The 20,300-nt window shown below is 47.1% G+C and overlaps 2 protein-coding genes across 2 annotated transcripts in view; one reads left to right on the top strand and one right to left on the bottom strand.

Annotated features, from left to right (window-relative positions):
• Nucleotides 1-64: 64 nt before the first annotated feature.
• ATG4A (autophagy related 4A cysteine peptidase) lies at nucleotides 65-11,054 on the top strand. The gene is made up of 13 exons (XM_066202746.1): nucleotides 65-161; nucleotides 1,639-1,749; nucleotides 2,365-2,436; nucleotides 4,061-4,159; nucleotides 4,668-4,769; nucleotides 5,287-5,359; nucleotides 6,170-6,249; nucleotides 6,566-6,753; nucleotides 6,858-6,936; nucleotides 7,852-7,997; nucleotides 8,573-8,629; nucleotides 9,475-9,586; nucleotides 9,879-11,054. Exons 1-13 carry the CDS (start codon nucleotides 152-154, stop codon nucleotides 9,941-9,943), a joined length of 1,194 nt encoding a protein of 397 aa, XP_066058843.1. The 5' UTR covers nucleotides 65-151; the 3' UTR covers nucleotides 9,944-11,054.
• A 72-nt stretch (nucleotides 11,055-11,126) lies between these two features.
• The window catches only part of COL4A6 (collagen type IV alpha 6 chain), a 36,754-nt gene continuing 27,580 nt past the window's right edge, over nucleotides 11,127-20,300 (bottom strand). The window contains exons 32-42 of the mRNA XM_066202744.1: nucleotides 19,510-19,617; nucleotides 19,133-19,204; nucleotides 17,763-17,888; nucleotides 17,348-17,464; nucleotides 16,758-16,919; nucleotides 15,773-15,871; nucleotides 15,353-15,499; nucleotides 14,882-14,998; nucleotides 13,998-14,189; nucleotides 13,502-13,788; nucleotides 11,127-12,870 (exon numbers count right to left, since the gene is read on the bottom strand). Coding sequence (XP_066058841.1) covers nucleotides 12,610-12,870; nucleotides 13,502-13,788; nucleotides 13,998-14,189; nucleotides 14,882-14,998; nucleotides 15,353-15,499; nucleotides 15,773-15,871; nucleotides 16,758-16,919; nucleotides 17,348-17,464; nucleotides 17,763-17,888; nucleotides 19,133-19,204; nucleotides 19,510-19,617 — 1,688 coding nt within the window. The 3' untranslated portion in view covers nucleotides 11,127-12,609. The remainder of the gene's footprint in view (nucleotides 12,871-13,501; nucleotides 13,789-13,997; nucleotides 14,190-14,881; nucleotides 14,999-15,352; nucleotides 15,500-15,772; nucleotides 15,872-16,757; nucleotides 16,920-17,347; nucleotides 17,465-17,762; nucleotides 17,889-19,132; nucleotides 19,205-19,509; nucleotides 19,618-20,300) is intronic.

Below are 20,300 nucleotides of genomic sequence, written 5' to 3'. Positions count from 1 at the left end.
CGGGGCTGCTGGGACGTGTAGTCCGGCGGGCGGGGGGCGGCGCGCTCCCGGCGGGCGGCGGGACTGCAGCTCCCAGGGCGCCCCGCGGCGCGGCCGTGTTGTGCCTCCGTGTCGGGGCCGAGGGGAGGAGGAGGATGGTGACAGCGGGAGGATGGAGGCCGGTGAGGGGCGCGGGGCGCGGGCACGGCTCAGGGGCCAGGCCGGGGCTCCGGGGCTCCCGTACGCCCGGCGGCGGCGGGAGGTGCCCGCGGGCTGAGAGGAGGGGAGGCGGCGCGGTGCCATCTGCCCGGAGGGGTCGCCTGGCGCTCGGGGTCCCGCGGCCTCTCCGGGGCCGGGGCCGGGGGGCTCTGTGTGGACCCGGTGTGAGTGGGCACGGCCGCGGCTCGGGGCGGCCGGAGCCGGGTCTGCCGGCTCCGCAGCTCGGCGGGGAGCTGGGAAGGGAAGGAGAGCCGGGGAAGGGAAAAGAAACGCTGGCGGCACCTTCTGCAGCGGTCCGAAGTGCCGTGCGGCAGCGGGGCGGCAGAGGTGGCCGCGGGCGCCTCCGCTTGGATCCCGGGGCTCGAGAGTGTCTCAGAGTCTTTGGGCTCAAAAAATAGCTCATTTGCTCTCGAAGGGCAGCCAGCGTCGGCGTTTCTGGCGGAGGATGCAGGGCAGGGGGCGGGAAGCTGTTTTGCTGGGCTGACAGCCCTAGGGGAGGGAGCCTGTGTGGTGGTTGAGCCCTGCCTGAGGGGACGGTGAGTGAGGGGCTCGGCAGTGCTGGCCCCGCTGCTCCAGCCACGGGGTGTGCAGCTCCCTTGTGGTTGCTGGAGTCTGTATTTCTTTAAACGGAATCTTACTTTGTATATATATATATTTTAAATTTTTTTTTTAACCTGCTGATATATTAATTATTAATTACCTGCTGAATATTCATTCCTGGTACTGGATGTATGTGCCCCGAGTAGGGTAAATTGTTTGCCTTCACTTTTAACTTGTGACTTCTTAGCAGTGCATTCCTTAAGATTGATATCCAAAACAAATGATTTTACGTGCATTTGTACACTGGAAGGGTTGTTTCACTCTTGCAGAAAGCACCGTTTTAATGATCTATTGAAAGGTTGAATTATCTTCTTTTGGTAACATGAATTATCATTTGTTATTTTTCAATAAATGGATGTGGCATTGAATAATAAAATCAATACATCTATTTTTTTTTTCTGAAGCATTTCAGATCTCCAGTTGGGAAAGTAAAGCCCGGTCTTGTAACACTGTTCATATCCTTCTCATTAAACATGAGGCTGTAATCGCTCTGGTTTGTATTTTTTCTACATTTCGGATCAAACTGTGGTGCCTGAATTTTTTTTTTTCCTCTCCTCATTATCTCGAATCAAATCTCCTCCTCACTGCAGTCATCCTGAGCTTTTGTCACTGGCTTCAGTGAGACTGCTTGTAATCAAGGTGTTGTTCCTGGTGTTCTCTCAGCGCTCACTGAGGAGCTAAATAAAAACCAAGGCATTGGCTATTTCAGTGTCCGAACAGCTTTTTACATTAAAGAATCTGCAAAGATTTGCTGCAGCTGCTTCAGTTTGAGAGCTCCAAGTTGTGCATAAGGGAACAAGGGGTGAAAATGGAGTTTGAATGTTGTGTATTCCTGTTCAGTTTTGTCTAGGTATGAAAACCAGATCACTATCTTGTCAGACTACTTAGAAGAATTTCCAGAAACTGATGAGCCAGTGTGGATTTTAGGAAGGCAACACCACCTAAACACAGGTATCTTTAGAAATAAATTATCTGTAACATCTGTAGAATATTCATAGATTCATAGGCAGCAACAGCTCCTTATGTTCCCTAAGTCTGAGCCACAGCTAGGGGAAAATGCAGCAAACAGGGTTCTTAAACATTCTTCAGAGCCTTTGGAACATTCTCTAAGTGCATGAGTTTAAACAAACAAGAGAAAAAGAGAGGTTTAATTCAATTTAACATTATTAACCTGTTCTTAAAATTACTTTCTGTTGGGTTTGGAGGTAATGTATAATTCCATGTTGATTTGCACGTAGAACTTCTTAACCTGCTTTACCAGTTCTTTCCTGAGGACAGAGTTCTCCAGAGTTGTTTTATTCAGGCTGGGCATAGTCATTCCAAACACACTGTAAAACTTCATTGGCTAATAATTATTTCATCCTTTATAAGTTAACTTTAATTAGCAGTCTGCAAAAAGCTCTCTGTGTTTAAACTGCTGAAAAATGTTTTAAGTATTAAGAGTCTTGTATGTAAAAGCTGACAGGAGCCTTCCATGCACTCCATTTATTGACTGTATGGGGATAATTTGAATTTTTCAGTTTTAAGTCTGTTTTAATAATTTGTTTCCTCTTGAAATTCTTCCAGACAAATCTAAGTTATTGTTGGATATAAGTGCTCGTCTCTGGTTTACATACAGAAGGAAGTTTTCTCCCATTGGTGAGTACACAGCGTTCCAGCTGCCTGCTTATGGATTAGCAGGATTAGTGATGATCTTGGTGGGGACTGAAAAGTTATTTTTACAGCACTAGAAGGTTTTGATCATAATTCAAGTGTGTGTGCAAACAAAAGGTTAAAGCTGTTAAAATCAGTGTTTGTTTGTACCTGTGTATGATCAAGTCTCCGTGTTTGTGGGGCAGGCACTGAAGTGACTGTGGAGAAGTGACTGGGAAGCACTGGGGAGGAGAGGAGCTGGCTCAGTGCCTTTAACCTGTTTGACAGCTGTTGGGGGGTCCCTGTGGGGTCTCTCAGGCTCTGTGCAGAGCCCACAGCTGTTGGGGGGTCCCTGTGGGGTCTCTCAGGCTCTGTGCAGAGCCCACAGCTGTTGGGGGTCCCTGTGGGGTTTCTCAGGCTCTGTGCAGAGCCCACAGCTGTTGGGGGGTCCCTGTGGGGTCTCTCAGGCTCTGTGCAGAGCCCACAGCTGTTGGGGGGTCCCTGTGGGGTCTCTGAGGCTCTGTGCAGAGCCCACAGCTGTTGGGGGGTCCCTGTGGGGTCTCTCAGGCTCTGTGCAGAGCCCACAGCTGTTGGGGGGTCCCTGTGGGGTCTCTCAGGCTCTGTGCAGAGCCCACAGCTGTTGGAGGTCCCTGTGGGGTTTCTCAGGCTCTGTGCAGAGCCCACAGCTGTTGGGGGGTCCCTGTGGGGTCTCTCAGGCTCTGTGCAGAGCCCACAGCTGTTGGGGGGTCCCTGTGGGGTCTCTCAGGCTCTGTGCAGAGCCCACAGCTGTTGGGGGGTCCCTGTGGGGTCTCTCAGGCTCTGTGCAGAGCCCACAGCTGTTGGGGGTCCCTGTGGGGTCTCTCAGGCTCTGTGCAGAGCCCACAGCTGTTGGGGGGTCCCTGTGGGGTCTCTCAGGCTCTGTGCAGAGCCCACAGCTGTTGGGGGGTCCCTGTGGGGTCTCTCAGGCTCTGTGCAGAGCCCACAGCTGTTGGGGGGTCCCTGTGGGGTCTCTGAGGCTCTGTGCAGAGCCCACAGCTGTTGGGGGGTCCCTGTGGGGTCTCTGAGGCTCTGTGCAGAGCCCACAGCTGTTGGGGGGTCCCTGTGGGGTCTCTCAGGCTCTGTGCAGAGCCCACAGCTGTTGGGGGGTCCCTGTGGGGTCTCTCAGGCTCTGTGCAGAGCCCACAGCTGTTGGGGTGTCCCTGTGGGGTCTCTGAGGCTCTGTGCAGAGCCCACAGCTGTTGGGGTGTCCCTGTGGGGTCTCTGAGGCTCTGTGCAGAGCCCACAGCTGTTGGGGGGTCCCTGTGGGGTCTCTGAGGCTCTGTGCAGAGCCCACAGCTGTTGGGGGTCCCTGTGGGGTTTCTCAGGCTCTGTGCAGAGCCCACAGCTGTTGGGGGGTCCCTGTGGGGTCTCTCAGGCTCTGTGCAGAGCCCACAGCTGTTGGGGGTCCCTGTGGGGTTTCTCAGGCTCTGTGCAGAGCCCACAGCTGTTGGGGGTCCCTGTGGGGTTTCTCAGGCTCTGTGCAGAGCCCACAGCTGTTGGGGGGTCCCTGTGGGGTCTCTGAGGCTCTGTGCAGAGCCCACAGCTGTTGGGGGGTCCCTGTGGGGTCTCTGAGGCTCTGCTCTGTCCCCAGGAGGCACGGGCCCCTCGTCTGATGCAGGCTGGGGATGCATGCTGAGGTGTGGGCAGATGATGCTGGCCCAGGCTCTGATCTGCAGACATTTAGGAAGGGGTGAGTACTGCTGCTGAGGCAACTTTGGTGTTATTTGGAGGCTGTTTCATTTTTGTTGTCCTTTTCCATGAAAGCATAAAACCTAAATTCATTAATGAAACTTCCTGTGATGCCCTGATACAGTTACTGGTGAACTGGTTTTGTGTGATGGGGCAAAATCATGTCAGCCTTAAGCAGAGAAACAAAAAGAGAGGAAAGGCAATTAGAGAATCCCACAGTTGTTATTTTATAAATCGTTTTGGGGAATACCCAAGCATCCAATACTCAGGATATACTTGCAGCTGGCATTGTTATTTTAGTTTCTCAATTTTCCCATGATAGCATGGGATGATGAAAGACAGCTTGATAATAAATGACAAGGTGTGACTTCTAGGATGTCTAAATAAAATATAAATATTAGAGATGGATTTCCTCCTAAGATCTCATTGTATGGCTTTCTGCCCTCTAGAAATTTGATCAGTAGAGTGAAAGTATTATTTTTTAATCCGTGTAACTTTTTTCCTGTAAGATTGGCAATGGGAAAAACACAAAGAACAACCAGAAGAATATCACAGAATCTTACGGTGCTTTCTGGATAGAAAAGATTGCTGTTATTCCATCCACCAAATGGGTAAGGACACACATCAGCTGCCTTTTGTCTGCTGAAATTCCTATGGTGTTGAAACGTTCTCATTTGAAATAAGTTAATTAAAAAAATGTAAAAGGTGATTATGAAGACTGTATATATTTACATATAAATGAAAATGTATGCAAGTGGGTACAAAGTATAATAATTCAGAAATTATTATTCACCAAGACCTAAATAAACCTGTGTTCTAGAAACTAGCTCTTGATAAAGTGTGCAAGTTTTGGGTAGCAGAGTTGATAGTATTAAAATAGACAGTCATAAAACTTACTGCTGTAATTTGTAAGGGCATATTCGTAATTGTCATTACAGTTTAGGAACTTTTTGTAAGACAACTAAGTAGCAGTCATTAGGTTTTGAAGAGAGTATAGATTGAGAAAAGAATTGTTGTTGCTAAATACAGCTTGCAGTTGCTCTAGACTGTTTGTGAAGATATTCGTAGGCCGCGCTGTTTGACCAGACTGTGAGCAGCCTCTCTGTGTGTCTTCCCTTGCCAAAACAGCTCAGATGGGTGTTGGAGAGGGGAAGTCCATTGGAGAATGGTTTGGACCAAACACAGTTGCCCAAGTGCTGAAGTAAGTCTGGCAGTGACCTGGGACGTGCTCACACCACACTGAGGCTGCTGGGGACACCCTGGGAGCTCCTGCTGCTCTGGAGCCACACCAGGGACAGGGATTTCAGGTCCTGGGGGCCATTTGCTGGGACAGACATGTCCTGGAGAGAGATGGAGCTAAAGGATGTCCTGGCCTCCAGCTCCTTTCCCTTACAAACCCTTCACAACTCACAGAGCAGTTTTTCAGGCTTGTGTTAGGCAACCAGCACTGTCTGTGCAGCCTAAGAGCTCCTTTCCCCAGAGTTCTGGACGTCACACAAACTGAGCACACACAAACTTATGCCACCCTCGTAACTTTTGGGTGCCAAAATCTTGAGCTGCTCTGGCTTTTAACGACCTGAAACAGTTCCACTGAGTTTGGTGGAACTTCTTAAGCACAAAGTAACGTGAAAAACTGGCATAGGAATTTTTTTTATTCTCTGCATGATGTCAGGCACCATGGGCAGGATCCCACAGCAGAATCTGTTAATTGCAATAAAAAGTAATAAACCTAATTATGTGGTTGAGCTGTTACTACCTCTGCATTTGGCAAAAGGACCAAACAGTTTTCACATGGTATGGTGTGTGTGCTTTTCCTCATTATGATTTTTTTCCAAATATGTTAAACAGTAGAAGTTATTTTTTTATTACGTGGAGACTTAAATAAAACCCAACAACTTTTTTTTCCAAATAAATGACTTTTTTACTCAAGAACCATTTAACTGTCCTGAGTTAAAAGCTACCCTCATGGTCCTAGTGAGCTTTTATTAATTGTTGCCTCTGTGTTTTCTAGGAAGCTTGCTTTATTTGATGAATGGAACTCGTTAGCAGTTTATGTATCCATGGACAACACAGTGGTCATCGAAGACATCAGTAAGTGAAACAGGAGTTTTGCCTTTAGTGTCTCAGCAGATACTAAAGAGTAGCTCAAGCTCATGGCAAATTTAATTGTTTGGACAAACTACTTCAGGGAGCATTAGGGCAGTGGTTGGATTTGGGGTTTCCAGAAGTAAAGTTAGCAAACTCTGGCTGCCAGAATTACTTCTGCTAAACAGTCAGGATTTCCATGGCCTGCTCCTTTTGTCTTAAAGCAGGAGCTCTCTAAAGCTGTCTGGAAAAGCAATTGAATTCCTGATGGAGAGGAAGATGTGCTCTGTGCATTCACTGATGTCTCTTTTCATTCCCCCAGAGAAGATGTGCTGGTGCCCTGCCCAGAGCAGCAGCGTTGCCCACAGCAGTGCACATTTGCACAGAAGTGCTCTTGGCCCAAACAGGAACACAGCAGGATTGTGCCCGGGCTGGAAACCCCTCTTGCTGATTATCCCTCTCAGGCTAGGGATTAATCACATCAATCCAGTGTATATTGATGCCTTTAAAGTAAGGGATTCTTCAGTGGCTTGTCTGTGTGTGTGTGAAAAAGTTCAGGTATCTGTTACATCAACAAACAAATCAATTTAATTTTTCTCTCTTTGGACTCCTAGGAATGCTTTAAGATGCCACAGTCTTTGGGAGCATTAGGAGGGAAACCCAATAATGCCTATTATTTTATAGGATTTTTAGGTAAGGAAGAAGGAAACTTACTCCAAATATCCATATGACTGAAAGAGAAAGGATTTTCTTTGGGAAGGGGCTTTGGGTAAGCATTTTAAGCATGAGAATGGAGGAGAAGAAACATACCTCAGACACTTCAGGAACAGTATGAGGCCATCCTGATAGGAACAGAAAAGGAGCAGCAAAGCTTGACATAAAAATGTGGAATGATATAAGCAAGAACAAGACACTAAGAAAACTTGATAGCATTCAACAAGTGTCAGATGTCACTGCTGCTTAAATACTGAAATTTTCTAATCATTAATACTTTCTAGTTAAGAGTGTCTTGTTTTATTATTTTGCTTCCTGGCTTTTGTAAATTATTGTCTCCTATTTTTCAATTTTTTCTCAAAGCAGTGTATCTTTCACCTTGTTCCATGTCTTCCTTTATTAATTATTGCAATAGTTGATCCTAGATTCAGTCTTCCATATTTCACCCTGGTCTGATCTGTAACTTCTTGGATATTTTCTTCTTTCTTTTGTAAAACCCAAGCTGTTTTAGTCAGACTTATTTGTTCAATTTCTGGGTGAATGCCTAATGGGATTAGAGATTGCATTTGTGGTCATCCTGGATCTTTGATCTGAGGAATGTTAGGGATTATTACAGTTGAGATTTTTAAAAACTCTACTGGACCTCATGTAGATAAAGGAAAGTATGTGACAAAGGTAGAAAAAATCATCCCAAAAGTCTGCCCTAAAAGGTGACAGTGGAAAATGATCCTGATTGCCCTGTGGGATAGTGTTGGCTTTCCAGTTCTCTCAGACTCCCTAGCCGGAGAGCTGAGATACAGACCGATAACCCAACTGCTGTTTTACAAGTCTGGATGGAATAAGTGTTTATTCTGCCTCTTGCTTGTCCTCGCCATGTGGGTTTTACCCCTCCAGGCAATGAGCTGATCTACCTGGACCCTCACACCACTCAGAGCTTTGTAGATTCAGAAGAAAATGGCACAGTTGATGACGAGAGCTTCCACTGCCAGCAAGCCCCACACAGAATGAAGATCATGAATTTGGACCCTTCAGTAGCTTTAGTAGGTGTTGGGAAATAATGAATGTGTGTACTTTTTTCAAAGCAGTACCTCTGGGTATTGCTAAGGGCAGCAACATGTTGCCTTGATCACGGGGCACTCTTCTGCAATCTAAACTTCAACACACAGAAGTTTGCACATTAACTGCACAGGATACATGAATTTTAGCTCAAGCACGGGACCAACTGTTTGTATCCTGGGGAGCCAATTCAGTTTCTTTCCTTGGCAACACAGACTTTTTCCAAGGAGCAGTTTGACAGTCAAAGCAAGGAACTGAATCAGGTTTCCTTGTTTTATTCCATCACTATCATCTGTGTGTTGGTTGCTCTCCAGAAGATATTTACCTGAGCTTATTTAATCTACAAGTCTCCAAGTGGAATGACCTGTAGAAGTCATCCAGCATAGGTCACAAGATTAGTGTAGTAGCTGAGGAGATTCAGTCTGCTCTCATGCCAGTATCCTTTGGCTGGGTTATGGGGGATTGTCACTTGAGATGTCACCCACACATAGGTACCACAGCATCTTTGCTCATTGACATACTGCATTGAAAAATGTTACTGTGTGTATTCTTTCCTTAGGGCTTCTTTTGCAAAGAAGAATGTGATTTTGATAACTGGTGTAGCCTTGTACAAAAGGTAATGCTAATATCTTTTTTTTTGCTCTGTATGAAGTCGTGGATCCTGTTCTTTTTTCAGTTAATGGGAATTCCCTGCGAATCAAATGATGCCCAGTGAAGGTGGCACTAATGATCAGGGAGAGCTGACACTGCTGATGGAGCTTGTTCTGCATTTTGCAGCCCTGAGCCCTGGCACTGGGAGAGGAAGTACAAGCTGCTCCTTCCTGAGCTTGGCTTCTGTTAGCAGTGCTGCTTTGGTGGCTCACACCTCAGTCATTTACTGAGAAACACAGCAAGCAGTTGGAGCAGGAAGCAGCGGGAATGTGAATATGAAGTACCACCAACCAAAATCATGTATAAAAAAAAGGCTCCAGAAAGCAATGTGTAAATAACTGAAGCAGAGGATATGATGTAGCTCAGAAAAATTTTGCTTCAATAATACCTTGTTTCTCCTGATCAAAACCTGTCTTCCAAAACCTGTTGGATTTTTTTGGAGTAGATACATCTGTCTTTTGTTCCCGTTGATCCACAGAAAACTTGAACACAGAGAGGTCCAAGCAAGTCATTTAGTTTTAAAAGGCAGAAGTATGTTCTTGGTATCTGTTTGCTCCATGTAAATAAAATTACAGATGTATGGATATCAAAGCTCATTATAGTGCACTGGTAACTTGTAGGAGAGTTTAAGAGCTCCATCTTCCAGGTGTGTTTCCAAGCAGGACAATACTAGAGATGTGTGAAGCAGTGATGCAGGATGGCAGGCACCTGAAATAACAGGAATTTACAGCTTTGTTCTTGGATACATAGACAGCACTAAAAATGTTTTTAATTAAGCAGGCAGTTTTTTGGTTTGTCTTGTGCCCTCAGGAGATTCTGAAGCAGCAGAGCCTGCGGATGTTTGAGCTGGTCCAGAAGCACCCACCTCACTGGCCTCCTTTCATACCTCCAAGCAAGCCAGAAGTGACAACCACAGGAGCAGGTGTGGTGCCACTCAGAGAGGGGCTCCTGAGCCAGCAGGAGAACCATCCCAGCCGGAAAAACTGGGCTCTTCTGAGGAGCAAGCAAGGCCTGCATGGTTAAGAGCCTCACTCCTAGGGACTATCAGTTACCCAAACAGGCCATGTCCAATTTACAACTGTTAGCACAATATATTTTTAAATCTTTGAAATATTTCAAAGGCAGCATTCCAGAAGGGGGAGGGTTTTGAGGGTTTTTTAGTAAACAAGATCAGGCGTGTCTTTACATTCTAAATGGTTTCGTTTCTTTTTCAGAACTCATTGAATCTACTGACAAGCTATTTGAATTGGAAGAAGAGTTTGAAATCCTGAGTGTATGAAGGAAACTGTGGTGACCCTTCCGAGTATTGAACATACTGCTAATCTTATTGCATTGACTCAAATTACACAGCCATGTTAGCCCAAAAGTGCCTGAAATCATGGATAACAGAGCACAAACATCCAAAACTCCATCAGGGACAGTTCCTTCTGTCAAAGAGCTTCCCCAGATGGAAAGGCAGTGAAAGATTTTATTGTAAGACCCTGAAAGGGAACCTCTTTTTAATGTGTGTCTTTCTTGAAGACAAATGGACCTCTGAGATTAAGGCAAAAAGAAGTCTGTCACTGGGCTGTATGTCTGGAGAAAAGGATAACACAAAATGGGTATTTCTTGCTCTCATATAATGCAATAGTTTAGTTCTTAAAGCAAAAGAGTCTTCAGTTAAGGAGGATGTTTACTTCTGTTCCTTCCCGTGGGCTGCATCATAGAAGAAAATGCGTTGTCTTGTTTAAAAGATCAGCTGGATCAGGAGAAAATTGTTTCCTTGTTAAATATTTTAACATGTATTTGAGCAACCACACTTTATGACAAAACTGTTTCTGTGAAAGGAACTATGTCTAATGTTTGCAATAGCCTTCCTGTTCCTGGGAGACCTCAAGGGGAACAGGAGCCTCCAGGAGTTGATACAGATCACAACCACTGTTAGAGTTACGATATATTTCACCTCGACCTTAAAGTTCAATCATTAAAACTTAGGCTGACTTTTCTTTTGGAGCTAAAGTGAGTCAAAGGTGGTTTAATTGTACCTTATTTATTAAAAAAAAAAAAAAAAAAAAAAAAAGATTTACACAAGTATCTCTGTTACTGCACTTTATCTGTGCATCTAATAAATTTCTTAAGCTTTTCATAGGTTGTATGCTGCTATGTTTTGTTAATTTGTTTGTGTGAACAAAATATAACCCAGGTTCTCTTAAAACTTAATATATAGGCATATGCAAAGTACTTAATTGTTGGGTTTTGACTTGTTGCCTTTTGAAATCTGTTTTGGTAAAAGTGCCTTAATTCTCCAGGTTTGTCAGAAGAGCCGGTGCACTTCTGTTTCTTAGAAAGAGTATCTCTGTAGCAGCTATAAGAAAACCAGCTCAGAATAAAGGCAAAGATCTTTTAATTCATTCTACAGTTCCTCTTTACTCTCAGCCAGTCCCCTGGTTCTGATCATTCTGTCACAGTAGTGTAATGCACATGAATCACACACGTCCATCTTCAGTAATAAATGACCACACAGAGAAAATCGTGAATGCAGTCTGCTCTCCCTTGCACTTCTGGATCAGGGCCAGTGGGATTTCCCAGGAAACAGTCATGACCTGGGCACGCTTCATCTTGTTTGCCTTCAATGTTTATTAACCGTGGTTTGGAAACTTATACATGTAGGAAAAATACCATTTTCTTCCCCTCTCCATGGATTTGCTGCACAGGTTTAGGTTGGGGTTTTTTTTAAACAAAGCATTTCATTACTCGTTTAAAATGTCCTGGAATGTCAATAGACAAAGATTTCACCTCTCCAGAGAGGTTCATGGTAATAACTTTGGTCCTGCTGAATAATGAATTCATTAGAGGTATAAGCAAACCCTTGTCATGGGTTTCCCTTAAAACATACAAGGAAAATCCAATTAGCGGCACTTCTCTTTAATTAAGCCCTGAAGGAAAGTTAACGGTGCATACAGCAGAGATACAGTTTTTTTAAAGCTAACAGCAAGAAAGTCCAGAGGAAGCAGTATACAACACATGGTGGCTGCAGGAGTAAAAAATGTCCATCCCATAACTGCTTACTCCTGTATCTGCAGAAGCCTGTGTGCCATCTAGTAAGGGCTCTACTTTTCAAACACACACAGCTGGAATAATTACAAAATAAGTGTGCCAAAGCTGCCTCAGAAAGGACAATTATGTTCACAGTAATGAAATGTTGGCTAATAAAGTGTGGCTGCGTATCGTTGGCTGCAAGGAGAAGCACAGACCTTGAAGCTGACAGACCTGGAATATATTTCAACAGAGAGCAATGAAAAGTGGTAAAGGTGTTTTGGATTTATCTTCACGTGGAAAAATTGCATTTTTCATTGCTGTAGCTCTTTTAAGCTCAGCTGTGGATATCAGTCTGGATTAGAAGTGGTTACCTGTCACTGGAGGAAAGAATGTTCCATCTGTGTAACAAGCAAAGCAAAACATTCATTTTTGAGTTTTTCTAAGAAAATCCATTCTCAACCATTAGTGCAGAGTATTTCCGAGTGTTTCACAGGAGAATGAGTCTGCACTCCCTGACACCAGACCAAACGCTGTTTGCAGTGCCTCTAATTAAGCACAGCTTTGGCAAAGTCTCTCTGGGTGACAACTGGATGTGCCTTGGACAGAGGAGTGGTACAAGCTGCTCTTCACTCTGAGTAAGGACCTCACTGAGACTTTCTGAGGTAGCCAGAAAGGAGGGGAAAGGAAAAACATCGAAGTAAAAACATAGCACCGTGTTTCATTTTTTTTAAAAATGGCTTGAGAACCCTGCTCTTTCCCTCCTCTGCGCACAAACTCCTGGACTTGAAACTTGCTTTTCGCCGAGTTCTGGCTGTCTCCATTCACCCATCAAACACACACAAAGCAGGCCGGCGAATTTACCCTGGCGCAGCCGGCGCTGTCTAACCCGGGGGAGCAGAGGCTCTTCCCTCGGGTGCCTTTCTGCTCCTACAAGTTCTTCATGCACACCTGGCAGCGGCTGACGCGAGTCCGGAGCTGCCCCGCCTTGAGAGTCTCGGAGGGAGGAGCGCTGACAAACTGCTGCTGCTGCTCCACCGTGGTCAGCCAGAAGCTGAACTTGTTGGCGAAGTAGTGGCACGTTCCCCGGGCGCCGTTGCACTCGATGAAGGGAGTGGCTCGGAAATCCTCCAGGCAGGAACCGGGGGACACCAGGGACTGCCCTCCGCCCTCCGCCCCGGCCGCCGTGTGCTGGAACAAAGGTGGCAAACTGAGTGAGCTCGGAGGAACGGGAGATAAACGGGGAGGTCTCCTGGTTCCACGGCTGAAAGGAGTGAAACAGGCAACCTCATTTATACCCTGGCTCTGTGTGTCTGTCTCCTGAGTCAGGGCTAGAAGGCAGAAAGCAAAGGAACTTTGCTTTTTTCATACCTACGCTGAATTTGCAGGACTGGAATAATGGGAAACCTGCTTTACACTTGGAAGTTGGGAAAATTTGGATGCAATAATGCTGGCAACACGTTTTTCTAACAATCTTACACCAATAAGCTTCTAGGAGAGTGCAACGGAAAACTTTTTCCACTGAGAAAGAGGATTAAGTCAATACTGTAGCTTAATTACTGTTCCCACATTTAAAAGATTTGAAGAACAAACATCTGTGGCCATACAGAACTTAACAGGCAGCAGTGTTAGCACCAAAAGTGATCAGGGCAGGTGCTGAACAGAGCAAACTCAGGGCTACAGCAACTCAGCTGACAGAGAAATGCACAGAGGCAAGAAGAGACAGGGGTCCAGGTTCCTGTAACTCACAGGACACAGTCTCAGTGACCTCATCAGAAAGATGAAATGTTTAAAGCTGCCTTCGCAGCAGCAGCGTCCTTACCATGAGGAAGGAGTATCCTATCCACAGGCTGCGCCAGCCCAGGGGACACTGTGGGATGGTGATGTCCTGGCTGTGCACAGCCACAGCCTGGGAAGGGGCTTCGCACACAGAGCACCTGCTGATGTACTGAGGGATCTGCAGGCTGTCCACGGGCATCATGGGGATGGGGGCAGTGGTGGACAGCCAGTAGGACTTGTCATTCCTGCTGGCATAGTAGCACACCTCGTTGATGTTGCAGTAAATGAAAGGCATGGTGCTGAAGCGAGGCAAACAAGAGCCAGCAAAACCTGGAAAAAACCCAAAACCAAGCGCGTCCAAACACTCCAGGTCATACACACCAACACTTAGTGGTGAGGATGGCACGAGTGACACTGCTCCCAGCGCGGATCTGGCCGAGCCAGCTCCACCGGAGCCCTCTGCACTGCCAGGGAGGATGGCTTTTGAAAGGTAATTTCGGCCCGTGCTGCTCATTCTGGAGAGAATTCCATCAACTCACCGAGATCCTGGTTGTGTGCCTTCTCCTGCCCCTCCACATACAAGAGGCTGTATCCATCCCAGAGTTTGTTCATGCCCACGGGGCAGGGGGGGATCTGCTCTGACTGGCTGTGCTTCACCAGGGTGTACCCAACGGCCACGCTCCGGGCCGGCATTCCCGGCAGGCCAGGGGAGCCCGGCAGGCCGGCCACACCTGGGGGACACAAACACCACTGTCACTGCTCGGCGTGGAGAGCAGCTGGCTCTGTACCCCGCCTGGCACTGCTGATGGCACCCTGGTACGATGAGGAGCCCAAGCCTGCGGTTGTTAGATGGATTATCAGATCTAACAGCTGCAAAAGCAGCCACTGCACGGCACCACCCACCCATTCCTTTCCTCTCTCAGTTTCCTTTCTTTGCCCAACAGCTCTGGTGCCAGTGTGTTAGGTGTATCTCACAGCACAGTAGTTCTGAGGAGCTCAAAGCACCAACCAAAACCTAATTCATTCATTCTTGCTGCAGCACTCCTCTTGGTGATATTCCTCTTCTTTCCCACTGTGCCTTTCCTCTGCTGCCCAAGCCTCACAGCTGTGGTTACTGGGAATACTAAAGCACTCTTCTAGATCTTCAAGGTGATTCCCACATCCACAAAACATTAAAACCAAAAGGTGTTTAGAATTGCACCCACAGAAACACCAGCAGTGACACCGACAAGGACATGTGACAGAACTTCCCTCGCTGAAGACTGAATTTCCTTCACTGCAGATACAAAACACACCACCACAGACATCCCCTGGTTTTCCTAAGGAAACTGGGTGTTGGGGAGGGTCTCTGCAGAAGCTGTAAGCAAACTCAATTCTCCTGTGTGCTTCTTTTTGATCTGTGCTCCCCAAATCCTAAAATTACCTTCAAATCCCTGTGGTCCTGGGGCACCTGAAGGTCCTGGGTCCCCAGCCATGCCAGGAGTGCCAGGTAAGCCATCACGTCCTTTCAAACCAGACCTTCCTGGCAAACCTTTTGGGCCTGAAATAAAACAATCATTAGTGTCATCATTTCCTCAGACTATTGCCTTGACTCCTGCAATGATGTTCCAGAAGGGAAATCGGATGTCAGCAGCCATGCCAAGAGCTGTGCTTAAAAACAGCCACCTCCAAAAGAGACTCCACCTGATCTGGCTGTGAAAGGATTGCGAGGTGCAGCTGAGTATCACCCACAGTTAAAAATGCAGAGTTATATTTGTATATATTGTATTTGTATGCATTTTGATGGAATTCCTTCCTTAATTAAAAACCCCTCTAAACATTCCTAATGCAGTTGATAAAGTAGTGGTTTTCTTCCACAAGAACAGCATTTTGGTGACCTGAGTGTGCCTTTTACCTGGTTTTCCAGCTGGGCCATGGAATCCAGGATCTCCATCAAAGCCAGGAACACCATCAATTCCTGGCAGACCGGGCAATCCTGCAGGGGCTGTGACTTCTTCTGGCTGTGGGGTTATTCCTGGAGCCCCTGGTCTGCCAGGGAGACCTGCACATGGGGCAAAGGACGTGTGAGTGCCCCACAAAACCCACACAGATTGGATGCTAATCCTGACACAAAGGAGGAAAACGTGAAATTAAGACCACCTTTGTATATCAGCACTGAGCATCTTGTAAAATGGATGTTTAACTCTTTCCAACTTATTTCAGTCTCTAAGAAGTCAAGAGTCTCCCAAACAAGCCCATTGAGGGGGCTCTGAAGCCAGCCCCAGCCCAAAGCAGGTGCAATAACCAGCAGCTTTTTAAATCCTCCAGCACTCACCTCGAAGGCCCATTTCCCCTTTCAGCCCAGCATGACCAGGATCCCCTGGAGGCCCATCCTTCCCTGGCATCCCCATCAGGCCAGGCTCACCTCTTGCCCCTGCAAAGACACACAGCTCAGCCTGGGGCTGAGCACTAATTCTGAAGGCAGCAACAGCGCTGGGGCTCCCACGTGGAGGGCACCCCAACCCTCAGGGCAGTCTGTGCCCAATTCCACCCCCACGGTGGCTGCAGAGCCTCAGAACAAGAATTTCCACTGCTGCCTAATCAGGCTTTATTGGAAGTGCTCTGCCCCTTCCCTGGGTAAGCCAGGGACAGGGTTTGGAGAGTGGACAGCTTTACTCTGAAATCCATCCCTGTGCACAGCACAGAGGGCTGGGGTCTGCCAGCCTACAAGGACATGTGTTCATCTGGCAGTGCTTCTCCACCCTGCCCTGGCTTTTGAGCTGCGTGCTGTCTCTCCAGCCTCGCTCCTGGAGTCCCCGTGTGCAGCTGCCCTTTGGCCTCCTTTGGTACAGACCAAAGAGAGATCAACAAGCTCCTGCCTCAGCCCAGAACATCTCTGAGCCCCTACAATCCTCTTAGCCTCCTGTGGAGACCTCAACCCAGCACTGTAAAGCCTCGGAGCACACAGGGCAGGTGGGATGGAGCAGCAGCTCCAGCCCTTGCCTGGAGAGCACAAGGGGGTAACTGTGGTCAGCAAGCGCAGCAACATTGCAGGTGGACAGCATCTCCTCAGAAAATAAACAAAGATAAGAGGAAAAAAATAATTAGGGATACATTGAAGAACAGCTGGAGCTGGGCCCACTTTGCTGCTTTTGGAGTCAGAAGGAAAAACCTGCAGGAGCCAAAAGGCGACGCTGAGACACCAAATCCAGCTGTTCCACCTGGATGAGGGGGCCACGCTCACCACCCACCAGGCATTCCTGCTGGCAGGATTGCCAGCTGCCAAAGTACCCCCAGAGCCTTCCAAGGCAAAAGATCACCTTTGAATCCAGATGCTCCAGGGAGTCCAAGTGGACCAGTGGGTCCCACGTCACCCTTCACACCTCGCAAGCCCAGGACACCAGGGAACCCTGGAGTGCCTGTGTCACCTTGGTCAGAGGCTGGCCCAGGGGGCCCTCGTGGTCCTGGGGGACCTGCAAAGCCTGGAGACAACAGAAGGAACTGTGTTTGCATGTGGCATGTTCAAAAATAAACCGAGTCCCTGCAGATACAAGACCTGGCCAACATGTCCCGGTGGCTGAAAATGTCATTGTACTTTGACAGTTATCTCCATGATTTTTCAGAAGTCTTGGGCTTTGCTCTGTGCACACAAGTGTTTTAAAGTTGCATGTGCAGGGTGTAAAACCAACATGGCTCTGTCTGTGCCAGGACAGCTAGGAAGTAGACTGGATATCCTGCAGGAAAGGACTGCAGAGTTCATTAACAGGGTTAATTGGCAAAAGCTATTCCGGGGGCAAAGCAGATGCTGGGGCTATCCCCGGCATTCCTTTCTGTCTGGGGAAAGACTGGAGTCTCAGGGTACTCAGTGGGTGCCAGAGCCATCCTTACAGAGTTTCCACACCACACACACCTGGACTCCCATCAGTGCCTGGAACACCAACATCTCCAGGTCTCCCAGGTATTTCAGATGGAAGAGAAACTCCAGGTGTTCCTGGCAGGCCAGGCAGTCCCATAGGACCAGGGGGACCTAGAACAAGAAACACCAAGTGAGGGACGACCACGGGTCTTCACGGATCTTCACAGACATTGACAGAAGCAAGAAGACATCTCACTGCAGGAGGGGAAACAATGCATACTGTGCTGTTCAGGAGAGATAGAGTGCAACCATTTCTCAAATTACAGAGCAACATCACAGATTGCACATTTACCTGTGGTGTTTCTAACCACCTTTGAGGCTTCAGGAATTGTCTTTGGCAGCTCTGCTGACCATGCAACACATTAAGCTCTGCTGCAACACCCCCAGATTTCAGAACAGCAGTATTTACCCATGTCTCCTGCTGAGCCCTTTGGTCCAGGGAATCCTGCAGCTCCTCTTCCCAAGCCTGGAGAACCCTCTTCACCCTTTGTACCTGGGAGACCTGCAGGTCCTTTCAGCCCAGCTTCACTCAGACCTAATTAAACATGGTTAACAGAGGTAAGAGAGTCTATTCAAATTGCCCACTAGCAGTCAAATGATGACACAGAATGAGTGGTGATTTAAAAACCAGCCATTTACTGCTGTCTCTGTTTTCAGCAGAGCAGCCGGAATTGGGGATTTGGTGCCTCACATGCTCCTCTGGTCGTGCAGAGTGAATTTCAACAATCTGTGAGATGCTGAGGGAAAAGCATATGACTGTTCTGGTCTCCCCACAAGCTCTTGCACAAGAACGGGAGCACAGCAGTCCTGTGACAGGATCTGCTGCCAGCCCGTGTGCTGTGTCCCTCACGAGGACACTTCTGGTCTTTAAATAACCCTGTGGGCTTCCTGCTGCAACACAGGCAGGGAGTTCAGCTTGCAGAGGGCTGCAGGATGCTCACAGGCACCGGTGGTGCAGGGAAAGCTGCAGGGAGATGTTCAGCAGGCCACTCTGGGGAGAGCAGACGCTAAAAGCAGCTCTCTCAGGAAAATTGTGGAGGGTCTATATGCTGCAAATCGTTGCCTTCTGATAATGTTTTAAACAAAACACAGGTATTGTTTGAGTTGTGCATGTGAAGTCTGTCCGTTTCCATGCATGAAACGGCTGCCACAAATTTTAGGTGCTAATTTACAGTACAACCATAACTAAACAAGTCTTTTTGGTCAGGTCTTTCTTCACTTCTCTACTTTGGTAAAACTCTGTTTGCAACACAGAACCACATTCCATTTCATATGGTTCAAAATACAAAAAGGTCCAGCAAAAGCTCCCTAAAAGCCGAATCTGGAAACAAATCAAAGAAATCAGCTCCTGATTTTATTGATGTCTTCCTTGAGCTCCAGTCTAATGGAGGGCTCTGAAAAGCAGTACAGAAACATTTCATTGCTAAGTCCAATGGAAAGCAAGCATTTGCTGCTGCCCTGCTCAAATCAAACACCCATTAGAAAGAGTTTTATGATTTCATTCTATTAGTTTTGCAGAAGTGACACAGTCCTTCAGGAATTCAAGGAGAACCATCACCAGAAAAGCCTCTTCAACTCCACAGGCTGCATCCTGTTCTTACTGGCATTGAAGCAGAATTAGTTCATGCACATTTAGTATCCTTTCTCCAGGTCATAATGGAGAAAAAAAAATAAAGCCAGAACTGGGTGAAATAGAGGAATTTTGTGGGAAACTGTTCTCATGGTGGAGCAGTTATGTATTTCCCTAGCTGTGACATTTCTACTCCACGTTTCCTTTACCTGGTGTTCCAGGAGATCCTTTAGTGCCTGGCAAACCATTCAGACCATTTAAACCTGGAAACCCGTGGAAGCCTGAGGAGACATGGGGAACATGTCAGTGAGCAAACAGGCAAACGATCCAGCCAGGTGGAAATGCACAAGGTGGCTCACGGAGAACAGAGGAAAAACAAAACCTGACACACAGGGGAGCGCAGCAGGTAAAGCTGTAAAATTTCCCTTCACAGAAGCTCTCCCCACTGCCCTCTCCATGAACGCCCGTTAGTGATTAAACCAAATGAGAGCCCCTCCTTTTCCAACCATTCCTCTGCTCATTCCTGGCAGCTGCTGCCTGCACAGGAGGGGAGCTCTTCCCCAGGCACAGCTGGTTGCACAGGTACCTTTAGGTCCTGCTGCCCCACGAGCTCCAGGGAATCCCACAGGTCCTGGCTGTCCTGGGGGTCCTGGTGGGCCAGGGGCTCCTCTCAGCCCAGCATTGCCAGGGATTCCTAAAAGCAAGCAGAGAAATATTCCTGTATATTTTGTATGTTCCGTCATGTCCAGGCTGAAACACTCATGGCTCCATCCTACAGCTTGGTCCTGCACTTAACTCATAAGATGGGTGAATAAAGTGCTATTTAAATGAAGCAAAATCAGATCCAAATCTCTCCTCATGCCACCATTAGCATCACATTTATCAAACTATTTATTTGATAGGTTTTATTTTTTTTAATCATAGCACTGACATTCTTCATCATCCACTAAGTAACACATGAACATTTCACGCACCAAATAACTAATGAAATTGCTTTTCAAATAAAACATTTCAATAACAACTTCCACCGTTCTCCAGCCTTTGATCTTGATGACTATTGGGGAATCTACCTGCTAATTAGCCCACTAATTAACCCAAAGACACTTGTGGCCATTCTTTTGGGTAGGTTTGGCTCTAGAGAGGGAACAGACAAAAACATTGCAATGAAAGAACTGTGAAGAAGCTGCTACTGCTTGTACCTGACTGAGATCTTCCCTGTTTGTTAAAGGGATTCCTTTGGGGTTCAGTGCTGCAGGATTCACCATGTTTGACCAGCAGGACAAGGTGACACCCTACACTACTGTCAGCGAAAACTCTCGTTTTCTTGCCAAACTTCTTGTTTAAGCCTCAGCTGAGACAGGCCAGGCAGGGCTAAGG

This window comes from Chamaea fasciata, unplaced genomic scaffold, assembly GCF_029207755.1.
Source record: "Chamaea fasciata isolate MVZ Bird 193981 ecotype frontalis unplaced genomic scaffold, bChaFas1.0.hap1 SCAF_22, whole genome shotgun sequence".
In the NCBI taxonomy this organism is placed as follows: Eukaryota; Metazoa; Chordata; class Aves; order Passeriformes; family Sylviidae; genus Chamaea; species Chamaea fasciata.
The sequence above is the reverse complement of the archived record's forward strand: the minus strand, read 5'-3'. Positions and strand labels throughout refer to the sequence as shown.